The 19,277-nt window shown below is 45.7% G+C and overlaps 1 protein-coding gene across 2 annotated transcripts in view; it reads right to left on the bottom strand.

Annotated features, from left to right (window-relative positions):
• The window catches only part of LRRC1 (leucine rich repeat containing 1), a 517,165-nt gene that overhangs the window by 308,854 nt on the left and 189,034 nt on the right, over positions 1 to 19,277 (bottom strand). For both annotated transcript variants that reach the window (XM_086926433.1, XM_086926434.1), the window contains exon 3: positions 13,850 to 13,928. In XM_086926433.1, coding sequence (XP_086782559.1) covers positions 13,850 to 13,928 — 79 coding nt within the window. The remainder of the gene's footprint in view (positions 1 to 13,849; positions 13,929 to 19,277) is intronic.

Raw genomic sequence — 19,277 nt, 5'->3', positions numbered from 1 at the left:
TCATTTGCTGCTCCTAAGTTGTGATTTTTTGTATTGATTGTTGATGTGTATGTTCTAAACTGTGGTTAGCTTAGAAGTTCACCCAAAGGGGAAAACTTTATTGACAATTTGTCTTCTGGTACCCTACCCCTTTGGTTTGTTTGGGTCCCTCCCTTTTGTTAGAGACAAATCACCTAATCTCCAGTGCCTAACAAAAATGAATGTGGTCTTCTGTAGCGAAACTGGTGCTCATGTAAAGCGCTCCGATACCCGATGTCTCTGGTCTAGTTCGCGGTATATAAAACCAAAAAAAACAAAACATTTAAGTTTAGGTTGTTCGGAATAAATTAGGTGTTTCAATTACAATTGGTGACTTAAGAGCAATTTCTTTTATTTTTGTCACAATGAGAAAATAAAAGCAAGGTTGTAGAAGGGTGAATGCCTAGTGGTTGGCAATTACAAAATGTCAAACAAATAGGCAAGAATCTGCTGGGCCAGAACAGTTGCCTACATATGGACATAAGGCCTGGAACTGAATGCTCAAACTGATCTATTTTTTTCCCACATGAGTAATATTTTTGACTTGAGTGAATAATAACAAATAATCAGTAAAAGCTTACTCTAGTAAACTGACCACAATATTACGACTCATTTCGTTGAAGCATGCGAGGAGAGAATCTTTGTGGCTGTACTCAACATTTCCAGGTGGACCAACCTTAAAATTAAGTAAATTTTTAGGGATGATAGGAAGCTACCACATTGTGAATCTCTTCACTAGAACGTTAAGTACAGACAGAGGAGCAGGAAACTCCAGTCTCAACCAGTTACAATCAAAAGGGATGGGAGGAAAGATGTGGGGCTGAAATAATTCTATGTCAGGACCCGGAGGCGAGGATTAGGCTTTACTTTCTTTACTTTAATTACATTTTGAAACTACAGCAGCCATTTCAAGAATTTGATATTTCATAAAGAAACTACATTTCCAATGAACAGTAGGGAAAAATCAAAACAAAGTTCATTCAATCATGGCACATTCGATTGTATAACATCCTGTGAAGCTTGTCGATCACCCTCTTTCTTCGCTGCTCCAGCAACAATACAGATAAGTGCTTTCTCATATTTGTTAGATTCTCTGTTCATATGTGATGAATAATTTGTCTCACGTGTTCTCAACGTGTTTAAGCAACACTAGCTTTCAGCGCCGCAGGAGCTGTCCGCTTCTACACAGACACAGTCTTTATTGGCTTGCCTAAAGAGCAGTGTGGTCTTCCAACTGCCAGAGGGCCCTTGCTGAGGAAATACCCATGCAGTGCGTCCCAAACTCCCCCACAGCTGAAACATGTCCATTTCACTGGCTGACTTCAGAGAAGCGTTCCGGCTGCGGCAAATGTACATGGGGGAAGATTGGTCATTATCACTCGATCGAGCGGGCTATTAATAGCCCCAAGCGCACGCGAGTCGGTTTTAAACACCGCTCATCAAGCACAGAGGCTATTAATAACAGACGCGAGCCGGCATCTGAAGGGAGCACACCCTACGGGGTAAGACTGACTCCGCTCAGGGACACCCCAGGCGTCTAGTTAACCCCCTTAGATTATCAAGGGGCAGTCCCACTACATTATAATTGGCACTCTTCCCATTGATATCCCTCATATTTCTAGTGGGAGGTCTTCACCCTTACCCATATTGCCATTATGGGCTATGAAGAAACTGGGGAATACATGGCGGAGGAAGAGGTTACCTACCTCCCGATAATGACCAGTTCTGTAAGGTAATGGATGCGTCCATCCCCAGGGCTGTGTCTCAGGTAGAAGCCCACCTGTAGAAGAGACTATTGGCACTCCAGGTGCAGCGCCAAAAACCCCTCAGAACGAGGGAAGATACCAAAGGGACTCTAGCCCCCCCCTTCCTCTAAGTCAACTGGCTACACCAAATTTAAGTCAACCCCAGAACCTAGAGAAATACAAGCGTACGGACGACCCCGGAGTCGATCTCGCCGCTTTTGCGAGCATCAAGAAGGCTTTTCTAGATGCCCAGCCCATACTAGAGCCTCATACACCAGGCCCCTCAGGGCTAGATCTACACCCACACCTCCAGGCAGACCAAGGGGATGGGGTTGAGTCTCCCAACACATTAGATGGGGATGGTTCTAGACAGTTGTGCCAGACGCCCAACCCCCTGGTCAGGTCAGACCAACCTACAGACACCAGCCTCCCTTCGCAGGGGGATTTGCTGGACCCTGACGATCTCTTACACCAGTGATCCGCGGACTGGAGCCCCGCACCCAAGGTTGCGGCCTACATGGTCAGCCGTTGAGGAAGCACCTGGATAAAGAAGGGAGGGGATGTCTTAAGGCATAATGCCCCCAGGCCTCCTTGGAAGGGAAGGTGGCTACCACACCAGAAATAAACCCCAAAACGGACACTTTCTTTGCCAAATGTGTCCACAACCCCAAAAATGGCATCAACAGTTCTTGGCAGTGTAGCCAGGATAAGCTCCTGGACATTGCGGGCCTCTAACTAAAATCATGGATATGGCAAAGGATACCAAAGCCACAGGCTCCCTCATATCCCCGGAAGTACTATCCAGCTGGGCTCAGAGGCCCAACCTCTTCCTGGCGAACAAGAAATGACGAGCGGCATAGATCACTACTAAAAGATGGTTCCCAAGTTGGTGGAGCTTTCCAAATCATAGGCAGGGACAGTAGCCCAAGAAAACCGGTTTGGGGTCCCTTTTATCAGGGAAATAGGGTAATTTGTGAACACATTTGACAAAAGCGCAATCCTCCACCAACAGAATATTTACACCCAGTGTTTTTGCCGCAATCGAGATAAGGGGGGGCTCCCTTTTCAAACAGCCACCAGACGAATTGGGAAAAGCTATCCTCAGATGTATGGATAATCCAGACGGTTGGAGGCTTCCACATTGAGTTTTATGGGACTCCATTCCAACCCCACCCTCCCACTCCTTTGACCTTCCCACCGAGCAAATGGCGTTGGTGACAAGAGATAGACAACCTGTTACAGAAAGGAGCAATATTGAGATAGACGTTTCACCCATGCAATCTTTTCCTAGTGAGAAAAGAGATGGCGGGCAGCCCCCAGTCATCAACCTCAGTTCAACACTTGGTTACTCGAACGTCATTTCAAAATGGAGGGTATCCAGCTCTTGCTGGATCTTCTCCAGGTGTCCAAATGGATTTTCCACCTGGACCTTAAAGATGCCTATCTAACGGTACCGATCTCTTCATGCAATTCCTGATGGGTTCCCGGTCCTTCAAGCCCTTGGCTCCCTTCCTGCCCTTCCCAAAACACTTCTGATATGCTCGACCCGAACAATATTATCCTTCCTCACTCCTCGGAGTGAGTCCCGGTGGATAAGGTTGCTGCATATGTGGTGGAACTCATCCGTCGTCCTCTAAGAAAGAGGCTCGCAGCTGCTTACGGGCTGAGTGTCCCCGCCCTTCTTTAGAGGGGAAGGTGGCCCTTACCCTAAAAATGGACCCCTGCATGTTCACCTTCCTCCAGAAGTTTATCAGGGATTCCAAAAAGGGGATCAATAGATCCAGGACAAGCTCCTGGATGCCCTTGGATCCTTGATATGGCCGAGGAGGCCAAAGAGTCTGGTGCCATTATTTCCCCAGAAGCCCTATCCGGCTAGGCGCAGATGGTGGTTATATTTTTGGTCAATGCGAATTGTGCCCTCTCAACCGAGCGTTGCCGGTCCCGCCTTATAAAAATGGACTCAAAACAAGGGGACCTGGCGGAGTCAGAGGCGGGTGCCATTGCCCAAGTAGGTTTGTTTGGCGAGCCGTTTGTGAAGGAGCTCTGCAAATTCGCTATTACCTTCAAGTCACTGGACAGGGCTCAGTTCAAGATAAAAAAAAGGTTTTCCCCTGTGTTTTTCATGGTGCCGGCCGAGGGAGGGGCCCTCCGCCGGTCGACAACCCCATCAGGGTAACCAAAGAGGCTTCGGTCAGTACCAGGACCAGTCCGTTTAGGGAACTTTAATCCCACTAGAGGACACAGCGGCAAAGGAAAAGGATTTAGAGAAGGATCCGCCGCCTCAAACACCGGTGAGTGTTCACTCTTCTTCACCATTAAAAATAGGGGGGCGACTAGCAAGTTGTTAACAGGCTCTAACACACAATGCATGGGTTCTCCATCAGTGCAAAGGTTTCACATAGAGTTCGTGGGGCACCCAGGTCAGAGATCCAAACCCTGGCCCATTCAGTTTTCTGCGCAAGACGCGGCCCTTGTGGACGAGGAAGTCGCATCCCTCCTCTGCAAGGGTGCTATCTCCCTATCCCAGTGGGTTTTTAAGCAATATTTTCCTGATGGACAAGACAGATGGCGGCAAGAGGCCAGTCATAAATTTAAGCGAATTCTACGAATGGCTAGTTTATAGCCATTTCAAAATGGAAGAAATTCATCTCCTTCAGGACATTCTTCGCCCCCACGATTGGTTGGTCCGCTTAGACCTCAAGGAGACCTATTTGGTGATCCCGATGTTTCCCGCTCACAGGTGATTTCTTCTGTTTGCCTGGCATCACCTCATTTACGAGTTTACAGCTCCTCAGTTCGGCCTTCCCTCGCACCCTGGTGCTTCACCAATGTGCTCAAACCGGTGGTGGAGTTTTGAGAGCTCTGGGGGTCAGGATGATCATATATTTAAAAAATCTTCTCCTGATGGCTGCCTGCCCCTGTCAGCTGACTGCTCAGCTTCGGATGGCAGTGTCTCTCCTTCAAGACCTCAGCTTTGTGATCAAAGAGGGCAAATCTCTGTTACAGCCAGCCCAGTCAGTTACCTTCTTGGGGTTCATAATCTACTCCACGGCCTCTACCCTCAGTCTTCCCTCCAGGAAGGTCATCAAAATCTGTCACAAGTTACGATGTGTCCTCTCCAAACAGCACGTGTCTCTCTGCAAGCTGACCCGGGTGGTGAGCCTCCTGCCAGCGTCAATACAGGCCATTCTCCCTGGCCTGCTTCACTACAGGGCCCTTCAGCACCTCAAGGCGTACTTCTTCCGCAAAGGGTATCCATACTCTCACAGGGTCTCCCTGTCGGCCGAAGCAGAGGCCAAGATTCAATGATAGTTGGACCACATGGAGGCCTTTAACGGCTGAACGATTTTCGGTTCCGCCCCAGATCTGGTGATCGAATCCAACGCCAGCAAACTTGGCTGGGGGCCAGGTGTGGGGAGCTGTCTACAGGAGGGTTGTGGGTACCCAACAACCTAAAATTACATATACATTGTCTGGCACATTTGGTGGGCTCCTTTTCCGTACAATGCTGGACGAGACAGTCTGTGTAGTCGTGCGTTCTTCTCAAAATAGACAACGTCTCCGCAGTCCAGTATGTGAACCACCTGGCCGCTCACTTGCTCTCTCTTGCCGGATATTTGCACTAGGAAGCTGCTCATCGCCCACGGAGGGATCCACAGATCAAAGTGGCTTTACAGGCAGGTCGCGCTGCTGGTGGGAGCAGTTCCGCATTCGGCGGTAACTCTGCATGCTCCCAGCGTGCGCTGGACCAAAGATTAAAACAAACTACTGCCGACCACACCGGGGGACTGCGAGGACCAGCAGCCTCTAGCTTCCACAGCTGGTGCCTCTTCCCCCGGCGGCCACGCCCCTTCATCACAGCACAACATAAAAACTAGTTCAGTCCCTCCCGCAGCGCGGGGCGAAGCCCGGGCAAAGGGCAGGCCCGTTTAAGCCCGTTCAAGCCTGTGCAAGACTGGACTGGGCCACTTTATTTCTGGTTGGTTTTTCTATTTCCCCCCTTTTTATTGTTACTGTTAGAGTATTTTACCTTTTATCCCTGAACTTGCTTCTCTTAGCTCCACCAGCACTAGTGAGCCATTAATTCACGTACAGCATGTCTCCTCGAAATACTAGAAATACTGTTAAAAAGCAGGCTCTGGCCGCGGCCGAAGTCATCGGTCCGATTGACCAATTCATAACCAAGGCCAACGATGCCATCGAGCAGGGTATCATTTTATTAAATCGCCGAGTCTCCCAGGACCTGGCCATAGCGAGGCGTTCCTCTATGGGCCTACTGGCCACTGCGGTAACTCCGCTACGCCCAGCAGAACTACCCCTGCCAGTGTTAGTCCACGCAGAGGTAAACACGGTGCCCAGTACAGTGGACCTCTCGGCAACTCTGGATTTGTCAGAATCTCGCCTGTCCCTCGAAAAATCCCCACTTATATTTGCCACTCACAGTGCCCCCGATCCCTCTCCAGCCACAGATAGGGGTATACGAGAAGGGGCCATTCCCAAAAGAAAGTCAAAAAGAAGGAAAACTGCTCATTTACAGCACATCACTACCTTTCCATCCATGACTATCCCCAAAACCCCTTCTACTTCACATCTCCCCCAACCCATTAACCCTGTTCCAACCCCCGATCAACCACCCTCTCCCATGCCAGCACCTGCAACGATTCTTACCGTTGATAACTTAAATCTTAGCAGCTCCAGTAGCTACGATAGCGACAGTAGCCTGGATGACAACGGGAACATAACTAACACTACCTGTGGTAACGATACCCTATTGCTCAACAAAATAGGTGAACTATTTAAGTCGTACCTAACCCCAATTGAAAAGGTATTACATCAGGTGCAAACTCAATTAGTTCAACTAACCCATCTGTCCTCCGCTCTCGACCAAATCAAGACTAGTACAAAAAATCCCAATCCTGCTCCAGGGAAATCCCTACCAAATAACAGCAAAACCAGTAAGCCCAGTTTGGCAAAAACGACTGTTCCTAACAACAACACTAATCAAAAGGCCTTGCTGAAACCCATTCAAAAACAACCACCACCTGCTCAGCCTAAGCCTCAACCCCCACCGAAGGCACCGAAGCCTTTACCACCCCAACCCCCGATCAATTCCAACAATCCAAATGTTCAACAGTCTATCCAACAAAAAACCCCTCCTCAGCCTTCCCTTCCCACCCCAGCACCCTCCCACCCGAAGCAACAATCGGTTGGCTTTAACAATGTCCCTAGAAACCGAAAGAGAGGGCCCCGTCCTGTACATCTTCCACCTGAGGCATCCCCTTATGTGGTAATTATGACAGGTGTCCCGGAACTCCCCCCCCCAGTCAAGATGAGCCAATTTGGTCACTAAAAAACAAAGTTATCTATTGGTTGTCCAACAACAGACCCTTACCAACTTTTTTGGACAACAGAGTTACCACCGTCCGCAGAGTGCCATGGCTCGGCACTGCGCCCAAAAACATCCAGGGCGACTGCATCATAGTGAACTTTGACGACCCCAACACGGTAGAGCACATTTGCTCCTGGGGCGACCGCACCTCTGCTGAAGGGATAGCCACCCATAACCTATCATACTTCTACCCCCCGGCTCCGCGTCACAATACAGTCCCCCCTTGGAGCTGGATGAGAGTGGGTAATTTGGATGGGAACAGAGACCATGGTCACTGGGCAGGTTATGGCTTTTCCAACTCCGCCTTCGGACATCCTTCCAATTGGAGAGGTCCACCATTATCCAACAGATATGAATGTTTGGACATGGTTGACTGACCATCAGTCCCCTCCGATAACACCCAAGACACCATAGTTATTCAGATCCCCACAACCCTCTCTCTAAGCAAAAATTGGGTGGAAACGCCCAATCATCCTTCCCTGCCCGGTGCTGTCATTGAGTCCTTCACTCCACTGCCAAAATCCTCTTTACATTTGCCATCTTCGCAGGTTCGTGCTCTCAGCTCTGCTCCTCCTATTACTTCGGAGGAGATACATAAAAGCCAACAAACTAGTTTATTTATACCAACTAGTCTATCTAATAACACTGCCTTTTCCACCATTCCGTCCCTTCACATCTGTGATCCAATACCGCCTGATCACCTGTTGACCTCATATACCCCTTTACCCTCCACTAGGGATCTTGCAATCATGTACTGGAATGTAGCGGGCCTTAGGTCAAAAACACATCTACAGCCCTGGATCGACCTGGTTAACAGCCATGACATAGTCTGTCTCCAGGAAACCTGGGCCATCGAGCCGATTCATATCCATGGCTTTAAAACCTTTCATATGTTCCCTACTCCATCTGTTCAAGGTAGACACAAGGGCGGTCTGGCTATCTATGTCTCGAACCAAATTCCGTTTACCATGACCGAAATATCCCAGGTGTCTGCAATTTCTCAAATTCTTAAGTTTACTGTTAAAAGCTCTGTTTATTATGTTATAAACATGTATAACAATGTGCCATCGGTTGACAGTGTAAAGTCATTGGCGGAAATCACTTCATTTCTGCATGACCAGAAAGCTAAAAATGTACAGTCACAATGTTATTTTGTGTGGGGTGGGGACTTTAATATCTATTTATGTAGTAATTACAACAAAGGTGTATGCGGCCTTCAAGACGAGCATGACTCTCCCATTACCCACTTTGTCCATTCTAGCTTAGGGTCAGCTTTTAATACATCTTTATTCTCACTGGAACTCGAATTTGCGAACGAACTTGTAACACCTGTTGTCGACTTTAAGCCAACATTCCATGGTAGAGGATTGTTGTCCACGATCGACTTTATATTGTGTTCGCAGATTCTAGGACCCAGACTAAAAAATTTTTCTACCGGCACAGACCCTTCTAGCGACCACTTTCCCAATAGTATTACTATAACTCTTACCTTGGTTCCCGTATCTAGCACTAAGCCCAGTATTTTAATGCAGCAATCACTGGAGATGGGTCGAACTAACGGCTACACAGTAAAGTGGTCTAAGATCAACCCCAAAGAGGTCACTGAAAAGGTCATCCAACAAACTCTTCCCCAAATATACACCTGTTTAGCTGAGACTTCACCTCCCCAGCTGATCCTGTGTAGTTTTGCAAAGATCCTAGAAACCATGCGGCAGGAACTTACCCGCCATCATAGCAAGAAGAAAGATAAAGATAGTCGGGGGTGGTTTGACTCCGATTGTCGTAGGGCCCATAATGCACTCAAACGAGCCCTCCATAGCCAAGACAGGGACACAGTTTTAATTTCATTTTTAAGAAGGCAATATAAATTGGCCATAAAAGCCCGTAAACGAGAAATAAAAAATAACCTTTGGGCCCAACTCCATGAGAGCATAAAATCAAAGGACAGTACGCTATTTTGGCGAACAGTCAAGTCCCCATTTTTGGCAGATGACACCGCCTCTTCCCATTTAGATGTGGCGGTACCTGCTGAAAAATGGGTAACCCATTTTTCCCAGATATTTGGGGATCCATCACCAACTACCGATGATACCACACCTGGGGAGGCCTGTACCAACAGTAATAACATCTACCCAATAGACATTCATTTTGACCTTGGAGACGTGAACACAGCGCTAACGTCCTCCAAGACTGGTAAAGCCCCCGGCCCTGATGGGGTTCCCCTAGATATCTTTGTGAACAACCTCGAATTATGGTCCCCAATAGTAACTCAAGTTATGTCCGCAGTCTCTCAGGTTGGTTTAATCGATTCCTGGTCCACCTCTGTCCTTCTCCCTATCTTTAAGAAGGGAGACAGAGACAATCCAGCTTGCTACCGACCAATTTCCCTCTTGGACTCGCTGGGTAAGGTTGCTGGGAGACTCCTCCTGGAACGTCTCCAGGACTGGGCGAAGGAGAATAAGATCATCACAGACCTCCAGTTTGGGTTCCAAGAGGGATTAGGTACTGTGGAACAGGCTCTTAACCTCACTTTACTTATGGGGAAATATGCTTGGGCTAAAGGTGGCAATCTTTATCTGGTCTATGTGGATCTAAGTTCCGCATTCGACTGCGTGATTCACTCCAAGCTATGGGAAATCCTAAGCAAACTGGGAGTAGACCCTCCAATCCTGAAGTTTCTCCGAGAGCTTTATTCGGATGCCAAAGCCTGTGTGAGGTTTGGTATTAACGGAGAGCTAACGGATTCATTTGGAATCACAAAAGGAGTTAGACAAGGGTGTGTCCTTGCCCCATTCCTATTCAACATCTATACTAATGGCTTGGAACAAGCAATGCTGATAGGGAACAAGGACCTCCCCTGTATAAAAGCCCGCCCGATTCCAGCACTTCTTTATGCCGATGATTCGGTAATTTTAGCAAGGACGCCCAACCAGCTCCAACTGCAACTCAACAAGTACTGCCAATATATGCTCTCCCTTGGTCTTAAAGTCAACAAATCTAAGACCTTTGTAATGCATATTGGCAAGAAAGCCCAGAAATGTAAATCCATCTATATTGAGAACACTAGACTAGATAGCGCTAGGTACTATCCGTACTTAGGAATTCTCATTGACCATCAAATGTCGTGGAAACCTGCTATATCTAGTAGAAAACTGCAGCTCCAGCGTACAACATCAGCACTAACCTCATTCTCAAGGAAACTGGGCAAGCCCGCTCCTGCAGCAATATTGCAAATCTATCAAGCTAAATGCATGAGTGTGGCTACCTACGGAGCGGGTGTATGGGGCTACGCCCCTGTCCAAGAGCTCCAAGTAGTCGAAAACGACTTCCTGAAGTACATATTAGCTCTCCCTAGAAGTGCCTCCAACTACGGTAGCCATATGGAACTCGGTTGGGATTACCTATCTGACACCATAAGGTACCAACCGATTCTCCTGTGGCACCGTATATGGACCAAGGAGCAATGTCTCCTAACCCGGTCGCTAATAACAGACTGCCTCACCTTGACCCATTAGAAAAAGATTCCTTGGCTGTTGTACGTATTTAAATTTCTGAATGATTTGAACTGCCTAGAGTTTTTTACAAACCCTACTTCACTCTTGACCATATCTAGAAAGTCTTTAAAGAACTTATGTGTCTCGCATCTGAGCGATCTACGCTTGTGCTCCGAAATCAGCAAGCAGTCGACTATCCATCTAACGTCGATCCAATCCTCATATGGCCTGCAACCCTACCTGTCTTTTTATTTGTCTAACTATGATAGATATGTTTTAACCAGTTTTAGATTTAACTCTTTCTACCGCCTTGTCTCATTTCCTACGCCTTCAGACTGGTCACGTGAATTGGTCAAATGTCCCTGCGATGACTGTACCCCTCAGTCCATGTTACATGCAACTTTATTCTGTACATTTTATGAAATTCCCCGCAAACGTTGGTTGGTCCCTTTGCTTAGATCACTAGGACTGAGAAGATGCAGACCTGTCCTCCTGGCACTACAATGCTTAGACTCTCCTTATGTTGCAAAAACAGTTGCCTATTATTTAAAAGCTTGTATCAAAATTCGGTCTAACCTTGTGGCGTCTGCACAGTAAATATTATTTTTATACTGTTGTCACTTTTTATATCAACAAAAAGAAAATTGATTTTATGCTAAAACTGACATATTATTGTACATAGCAGCCAACTACTATATGAAAATCAAAATGTTGTAAATAACTGTATATGTATTGTACGATTTACTTTTATGATTGTAAACTCAATCGAATAAAGTTACTTTTGAGTGACAGAACCACCTGGGAGGCACCAGGTCGAAAGCCCTCTCAACCTGGCGGCGAGTTTCTGGCAGTTTTGCCTGGACAACCAGCTCTCGGTCACAGCAGAGTACCTGCCTGGACGAGACAACTTGGAAGCGGATTTCAAATCGCGCCACTTCCGAGATTCCAGTCTATGGAAACTGGACCAGTCCATTTTTGCTATACTGAACGACCATAGGGTCCCTTCTCAGCTGACCTATTCACGTCCAGACTGGATCATCAGATCCCTCGGTTCTTCAGTTGGAGGCCGGACCCCTTGGCGGCGGCCACGGATGCATTTCTCCAGGACTGGAGTTTGGAGCAGGGATATGTGTTCCCTCCCTTAGCTATGATCACGCGGAAGTCCACAGGCAATCAGCGGACCTGGTGCTGGTCTCTCAGTTTTGGAAGTCGAAAGACTGGTTTCCGGTTCTTCTGGAACTTTCTTGGGATTTTCCAATCCTACTCCCCCACTTTCCGACCCTCCTCACGAATCCAGAGGGGACTCTTCCCCCGCTAGAGTTGACAGGCTCACGGTTTCTCATGGCGTGGCGGATTTCAGGGGTAGATGGGAAGCCCCAGGATTTTCGCGGGAAGCCGAGAGGCTCATCTCCAAGGCTTGGGTGGACAGTACTGTCAAGAGATACAGGGGCGCGTTGGGTAGATGGGCCCGTTGGGGTCTACAACAGGGTTTCGATCCCTTGGTCGTAGACTTAAGTCACATTGTGAATTTTCTGACGCAGCTCGCTGCTGACAGGCTAGCATAAAGGTCCATCAACACCTTTAGGTCAGCTATTTCATCTAGCCGTGTTCCAGTTAATGGAGCGCCTAGGGGAGAGCACCCCTTGGTTTGCAGGTTGCTTCGGGGCACCGCTTTGGGATGGTAATCAGGTTCTCAACCTTTTTCCATCCTGGCACCTAACAGGTTCATCTCAGAGGGGGGGAGGGGGCTTTCACACTACTACGTCGTACAAAATGTCATATCAGGGTTATCTCATATCCGGAGTTTCCTGACTCCCCGAAATTTTGTGTGGTCAGATCTCTCAAGGCATATAAAGAGATGACAGAAGAGTTCCGCCCCCAGGAGAATGACAACTCCTTATTGCGCTCTGGAAACACTTTAAAGCGGTTTCCTTGCCGACTATCGCCAGATGGGTTTGTTGAGTGATGCAAGAGGCTGTCATAAGCCTGCCTCATTTTGGGGTACATTCAGCTCGTGGGGCTATGCCCTCTAAAGCATTCGGCTTGGGTGCTCAGGTGGAGGATATCTTCAATGCGGCTGATTGGTCTTTGGACTCCACCGTTAAAAGGTTCTACTTTAAGCCGGTGCTTAATACGGCTCAGTTGCTTGTGGGAAAGGTTTAAACAAGCCTAATCCTCGCCTCCAGTCCGGACATAGAGTGAAAGATTTCCTAGCTAACGTAACGGAAAGTTTCAATTCTATTAAGGACTCTGAGGCAAGGTTTATCCCGCCCTATGCTCTAGGAGGAGTACCCTCCCCGTACTGCAGTAAGTGGTTGGCTTCAAGTTTGATTGCATTTATTACTGTGCTGAGTTTTAAGTAACTGCGCCATGATCTTTTACAGGCTGTAGCAGTTTATTTCCTTTGGGTAATGTGTCATTTGCAGGTTCTGATGCTCAAAAACAGGTTGTCTGAAGAGTGCAGGAAGGCTGACTTCGCACTTCGAAAGAGGAAGAGGGGACACTAGCAAAGGAGTATGTTGGGCTCAAGGGCCCCTGATTGGCCACGGATACCTTGTTGTGATTGGTTGTTGCTATGTTTTTTTCTTTGCTACCTTTCCCTGTGGTTCATGGAAAACGTAGTCTTTGTTAATCTTAACACAGCTATGAGAATAAAGTGAAGAAAGAAGACATAATCCTCGCCTCTGAGTCCTTAATAGAATTGAAACTTTCCGTTACGTTAGCTAGGAAAGTTTTTATTCTATCATATAAACAAAACACGAAGCTCTAATTGTGAGCCTATGGCAATAAGGGTCACTCCAAAGAAAAATCTTACCAAATTCACATCTTTCATACACCATTCACTTTCTGAGTTCCATGATCTGGTGAAGGCCAAAAGACCAGCTGGCTCATCATTAATTATTAATAACAGTTGCAATATCTTCAATGAACAACCAACAACTCCTTAACCAGAGCAACATTCATGTACCAAAACATATTACGAAAAACAACCATGACCCAGCAGATCCAAACACCTAGAGGCCAAACTTAAATGTAGCAATTCAAAATAAATCAATAGAACAGAGTGAGTTGGATTGTGGTCTTGCCAGGTGAAATTATTCTTTGCGCTCCAACTGCAGAATCTTATGCTCCTCCTTCAACACTTTCCAGTGCACAAATCGACCAGTGTTCACAAAAAGGCAGATGACTGAAATAAAGATTACCTGGTCAACGGGTTCCCACTGAAGTCCGCTACCTGGAGGGCTTTGCAGAAGGAGATGCTCTCTGGAATTTCAGTAATATCTAGAGGGGGAAAAACATTATTTTTAAATCACTGTGCCAAAGAGAGAACACAGGTCTTGTATAATTTTAAATTGAGCAGTGATTCTAGTATATAGTAACATACTAAACCAAACTTTTTAGGAACATCTTTTTTTCAAAACAGTTTTAAGGCCATTTCCACACTTCCAATCATTAACGAACAAGAGAATAGCATGGGCCATTCCTTCTTCTGCAAACAAGCAGATAAGGTTTAGGTAAATATGCATTATTTGTATGTTCCATATCCAAACCCATGAGAACGTGGATCTCAAAATCAAAAAAATAGATTTACACTACTTGTTCTTCCTCGGTTGATGCTTGTATTTTACCTAATGGCTTGTTAACAAAACAGACATTGGCAAAGCCAAAAGTTCTGGCCTTTTGCATAGCTACATTACCTCAAGTCACTACAATACTTCCTCCTTGATTCAGAAGCAACATCTGGTAGTCTTTAACATGACTGAAGCTCTTCAAAACCTTACTGGATGTTCCGCTAGAGTCCGAAGAAACCGCTTAACCAGTCTATCACAAAGCTGCATTAACTCATGCTGCTACTAAATGCCACTCCCAGGTCAAATGCTATTGCTTCAAATGCCATTTTTAAAGCTGAAGGAGTGGTTTCAAAATAAAATGTGACTATACACTTTTGCTACTCAAACGAATTGCACTTATTTTCTACAAGATAAGTGAATATGCCAAAGCTGGTTGCTGATGAGTCAGTATTGCAAGTTTCAATCAGTGTTGATTACTATTGAACACTTGGATATGTATCTGTCATCACATTTTAATCAAAGTGCCTTCAGCCTTATCAAACAGTTTGAGTGGCACTATACAAAAAATGTTTTCAAGTAGTCACGGTCATGTGGTTGTGGGTGCCAGTGCTGTCCCATGTGTTCCCTGGAGGGACGGGGGATGGGCGAGTATCTCCAGTTCCTCAAGGTACACAGAGGTCCCTGTTGAATCTGATGCAAAGGCACTGAAATTCGTTCATGAATCTGCAGTCCCTCGAGTAGTTACTAGAAGTTCCTCTAGCGTCAGATGCAAAATCTTAAAAATTGTGTCAGAGGTGCAGTGCCTCAAGATATTAGAGGTCTCTCTCGAGTAACATGCAAAAGCATTCAAAATATTTAATGTAGCTGCAGTTCCACAATTTGTTACGAGTGGTTCCTCACAAGTCAGATGCAAGTGCTTCAAATGAGGTTCACTAAGCTGAGGGTATGTGGCTTTACAGATAATTCTGAAAAATCTCTTTATCCATTTTTAGGTTTTGTCCTTGTTTGCCATAGAATAAATACTTTTGCCGTAGATAATTTGTAATAATGAGTCAGAAGTACAAATTCCAATAACGTTCATGATTTTTAATCAAAGAGATTACAACCTATTCACTGGTAAATAAAAGTGCCTTCAAATAACTTGAAGGCTTAATGACACATCATTTCACACTCAACTAAACAGATATAGTCAAGATTAAAGTAAATGTACTATGTGGTAGAAGTGTACTTACTCCTTGATATATCCTGTATGCTGTGGGAGGGCACTATTTGATTAACAATTGAACAACCTAATGGATAAACAAGGTTGACTAAAAGTCCATTTATATTTTTACTGTCAATTATTTAGGGAAAACCTCAGACTGACAGCTTTCAAATAACTAGCACTGACAAAGCCAATTGGTCCCATCTATGCAAAATCAATTGGAGTTGTTAATTTATTTTTAGCAACCTTGCACAGCAACTAGGAAGCTGTGCAACATGGCTGAAAGAAAGGGGGGAAACCCACTACGACACGGTCATTAATGACGGCATCATAGCATTTCTATTTTCTAATCTCAGCCAAGCTGAAAGGAGCTGCTCAGCTGTGCAACATGGCTAAAAAAGCATTGACAAAGCCAATAGATCGCACATAGGCAACACCTATTGGTTTTGCCAAAAGGTGGTTAAAAGTGCTTAGATTTCTTGCAGTGGATGATACATTGAAAACACAGGTTGCTGCCATACAGCGAAGGCTCTGTACTCCGATGGATTCATCTGCAGCTGGTGTCTGCGTTAGTGGTCACACCCTGCGAAGTAAACAAAGCCTGAAAGAGTTGGAAGAGAGTGGAGAAGAATGGGAGGGGGCGTGGAGGGAGTATAATTTCTTCACCTTGAAAGTCTGAAGAATTTGCCAGCTCAGCAAGACTTTTGTAGTAATGGTTTAAACTTAGCTTGATTTAAAGCTGCAAACGCCCCAGAATATATGAGTGAGCATGATTTAAAATTCGAAACGCCGGTGAGTGTGTGAGCTTGATTTAAGGCTTGCATTTGAATGTATTTTGTCTTTTTTTTTTTAAGTGAAACAGAATTCCTCCCAGAGCCGCCTGGAGCAAAAGATACCATCTTCCACTGAAAAATGAAAATAAAAATAAAAAGAAGTGATAAGGAAGCCAACCAATGTTTGGTAGTGACCGTGTGTTGGTTTCCTAGATGCACAAACAGAAGATGAAAAGTAAGCATCAGAACTAGGAGATGTTTTCAGAAAATAGGTGTGTGGTGATGTTCTTAAGTTCTCTTCATTTGCCCAATGTGTAAGGTGATACATCTTGGAATAAATGGACAAAATCGCCTTTAAACTGAATACAGGTATCTCGCCGCTGTGGCTATTTCTTCCTTCAACCTATAGTATAGCCTTTATCGCTTGAGTTATTAAAGGCCGTGAACCCTCATTATAGGCCACAGGCGAGGGCCTAGATTGAGGGTGAAGGCCTTTAACAACCGGTATACACCGGTATATTGGAACATTTCACCCACTAAAGGTAGGCATTTCTAAATTAAAAATGGAGAAACGAAGACAAATATTGGAATGGGGGAGCTCTGGGCGTATACCAGCCATTATAAGAAAGGAGCTACTCTATTGTCTTCAACGGAGCACCCAACATTCCAGTGTTCTAATAGTGTATATGGTTAGAACATCTGGAGGCAGATTTGTCATTGGAACACCAACTATGTGTCCTGTCTTACAAGTCCTGTCCAAAATTATTTCAGTGTCCCCAGACGCATCAAGAATGGACCAGAAAAGCTTCTTAGTACGTTGCGAGAAGGCCGAGCCCGGACCGTCGAAGCAATCCCTCTAAACTGCAAATTCTTACAACACGATAGACTCTCGGGAGTCATCTGGCTCTATTAATGGGGAGCCCTTGGATGAGCTTATTTGTAAGGGTACACACCATAGACTTCTCCCTTTGCTATGCAGGAGCTGAAAGGGAAGGACTTTATGCACTTCATATTTTCTGCATTTAGCACATTGCACTTGTGTTCAATGGCACATCATATTATGACGAGAATGGTATGTACGATGGGATGAATGGCTCTTAAGCATTTCAAAATTGGAGTATATCTGCATAATGCACATTGAACTTTCCATCTAGCACGTTGTTGCACAAAGAGGGGCTCAGTTTAAACAGCTCCAATGGCAGTTAGACTTCGTATTCCCATAATGAAAGACCCACCTGCTGATGCAGATATATGTATATTTTGTTAATAGATTTTATTGTTTGATTGCACAAAACATACAAACAGAGTGATAATAAACAACGAGAAGATGTGAAAAGAAAAAAGGAGCATCTGCATGGCTTTGTTTGACTTCGGGGGGGGGGTGCGGGGGGGGGGGGGGAGATGAGAGGTAAAGAATGAATATGAAGGGCAACATATGCGGTGCTAATGGAAAAACTAAGTTCGGAAATGAAGTGTGTGTACATTAATGAATCAAGCATATAGATCCAGGACACAATAAGCTTGGGGGGTTAGGACAGTTCGACAATTGGCAGTCCTCACCAAGAAGACAGTTACCAAGTGTGAAAGCTTGGTGTGTTTCAATTTTGTAAAGAATGTAAGGACAGAAACAGCAAGGGGGTGGTCTGCAAGCACGCTCTAAAATAGACGGGTATAGGGGCTATGAAAGAATCTCGGCAAACTGTTTTAACCGCATCGCTGCGGCGGTTATTTTTTCGCTACGCTGCTTTTTTCTAAAAGCCGCGTTAGATGACGAGCTCAGCTCGTCATCCGCACACGCCCCCCGTGGCTGATGACGAGCTGAGCTCGTCATCAGCATCGAAGGGGTTAAGGGGATGCTGGGGAGGAGGAGATAATGTAGGCGGTTGGGAATGTGGCAGGTCTGAATGCAGACGTGGGTGACTCTTGGATAGGGACCCACCCTGGTCAGGTAAAAGTGAAGGAGATGGAGTGGGAGAGACCTGATGCAACTGCCATATATAGTGGTAATATATTTGCCAGATATCCTTGGGTCGTGAGGTGGGGGCTTGGCGTGAGGAGTATGTTTCGGTCTCCATATGGCAGTAAGTCATACTGCAGAGCCATGTCTCCTTCTTGGGACATTGTATTGTGCCCCAATGTAATGTAATTTCCCTTTTTACTAACAATAGCGCTATAGCAATGAATCTACGGTAGCCGAGTGATGTACCGCTAACTATTCTCAGTAAAGCTAATTTGGGGAAGGGTGAGCGGTACAGAGATTATGTCGGAGAGCACCTGAAAAACTTTGGTCCAGGATGCAGATATGAGTGGACAGGTCCAGTTCGTGTGTACAAAATCACTGCTGGGGGCTTGACATCTGGGGCAATGTGGATATTGACAGATTCAGTGGATGAATTTTAAATGAAGTAACTTATGTCTGTCATTAGGGGACACCCTCCTAATTTGTTCATGACTGCAGGTCCATTTCCTTGTCAGTCAGAGGGGGACCTAAGTTCTCCTCCTAGTGGTGCTGCGTCCCCCTGTCCTGCACTTGTTTAAGCACCATACATACTCGATATAACTTGGTGACCAGATGCGCACCGTTCTGGTTAGCTATTAGCAGCTGGAGAGGCACCAACTCCTTCGGGGGAAGGGGAAAGGAAGGAGTTGCCGAGCAGAGAGCACCCAGTAATCTAGCCGCTATAAATGTATCCATATAGGACACCTCGGTCCGTGTAGCCAGGTCAGCCATGGTTACCGAGTGATCATCAGGGAAATGGGAACCAATGGTTTGCAATTGTAGGTTACTTAGGGCCAGATGTAGGTAAATTCAATTTAGCGAGTCCATTATAGCGATTTTTACCGAATCGCTATTAAGGGCTCTCTAAATTGAATGTAGGTATGAATCGCTAAAACATTAGTGATTCCTTAGAATTCCTAAATAACGAATCGCAAATTGAGATTCATTAATAAGGAATACCTACCCATTCATTCCTATGGGCTAGGAGGCCCTTGGGAATGAATCGGAAGATATTCACCATTTGCGATTCGGTATTAAGGAATCGCAAATAGCGGGAGCTATTTCAAGGGTGCTAGTGTCAAA

Source organism: Lissotriton vulgaris, chromosome 6, assembly GCF_964263255.1.
Source record: "Lissotriton vulgaris chromosome 6, aLisVul1.2, whole genome shotgun sequence".
NCBI classification, from domain to species: domain Eukaryota; kingdom Metazoa; phylum Chordata; class Amphibia; order Caudata; family Salamandridae; genus Lissotriton; species Lissotriton vulgaris.
Note: the sequence above shows the minus strand (reverse complement) of the source record. Positions and strands in the feature narration are given on the sequence as shown.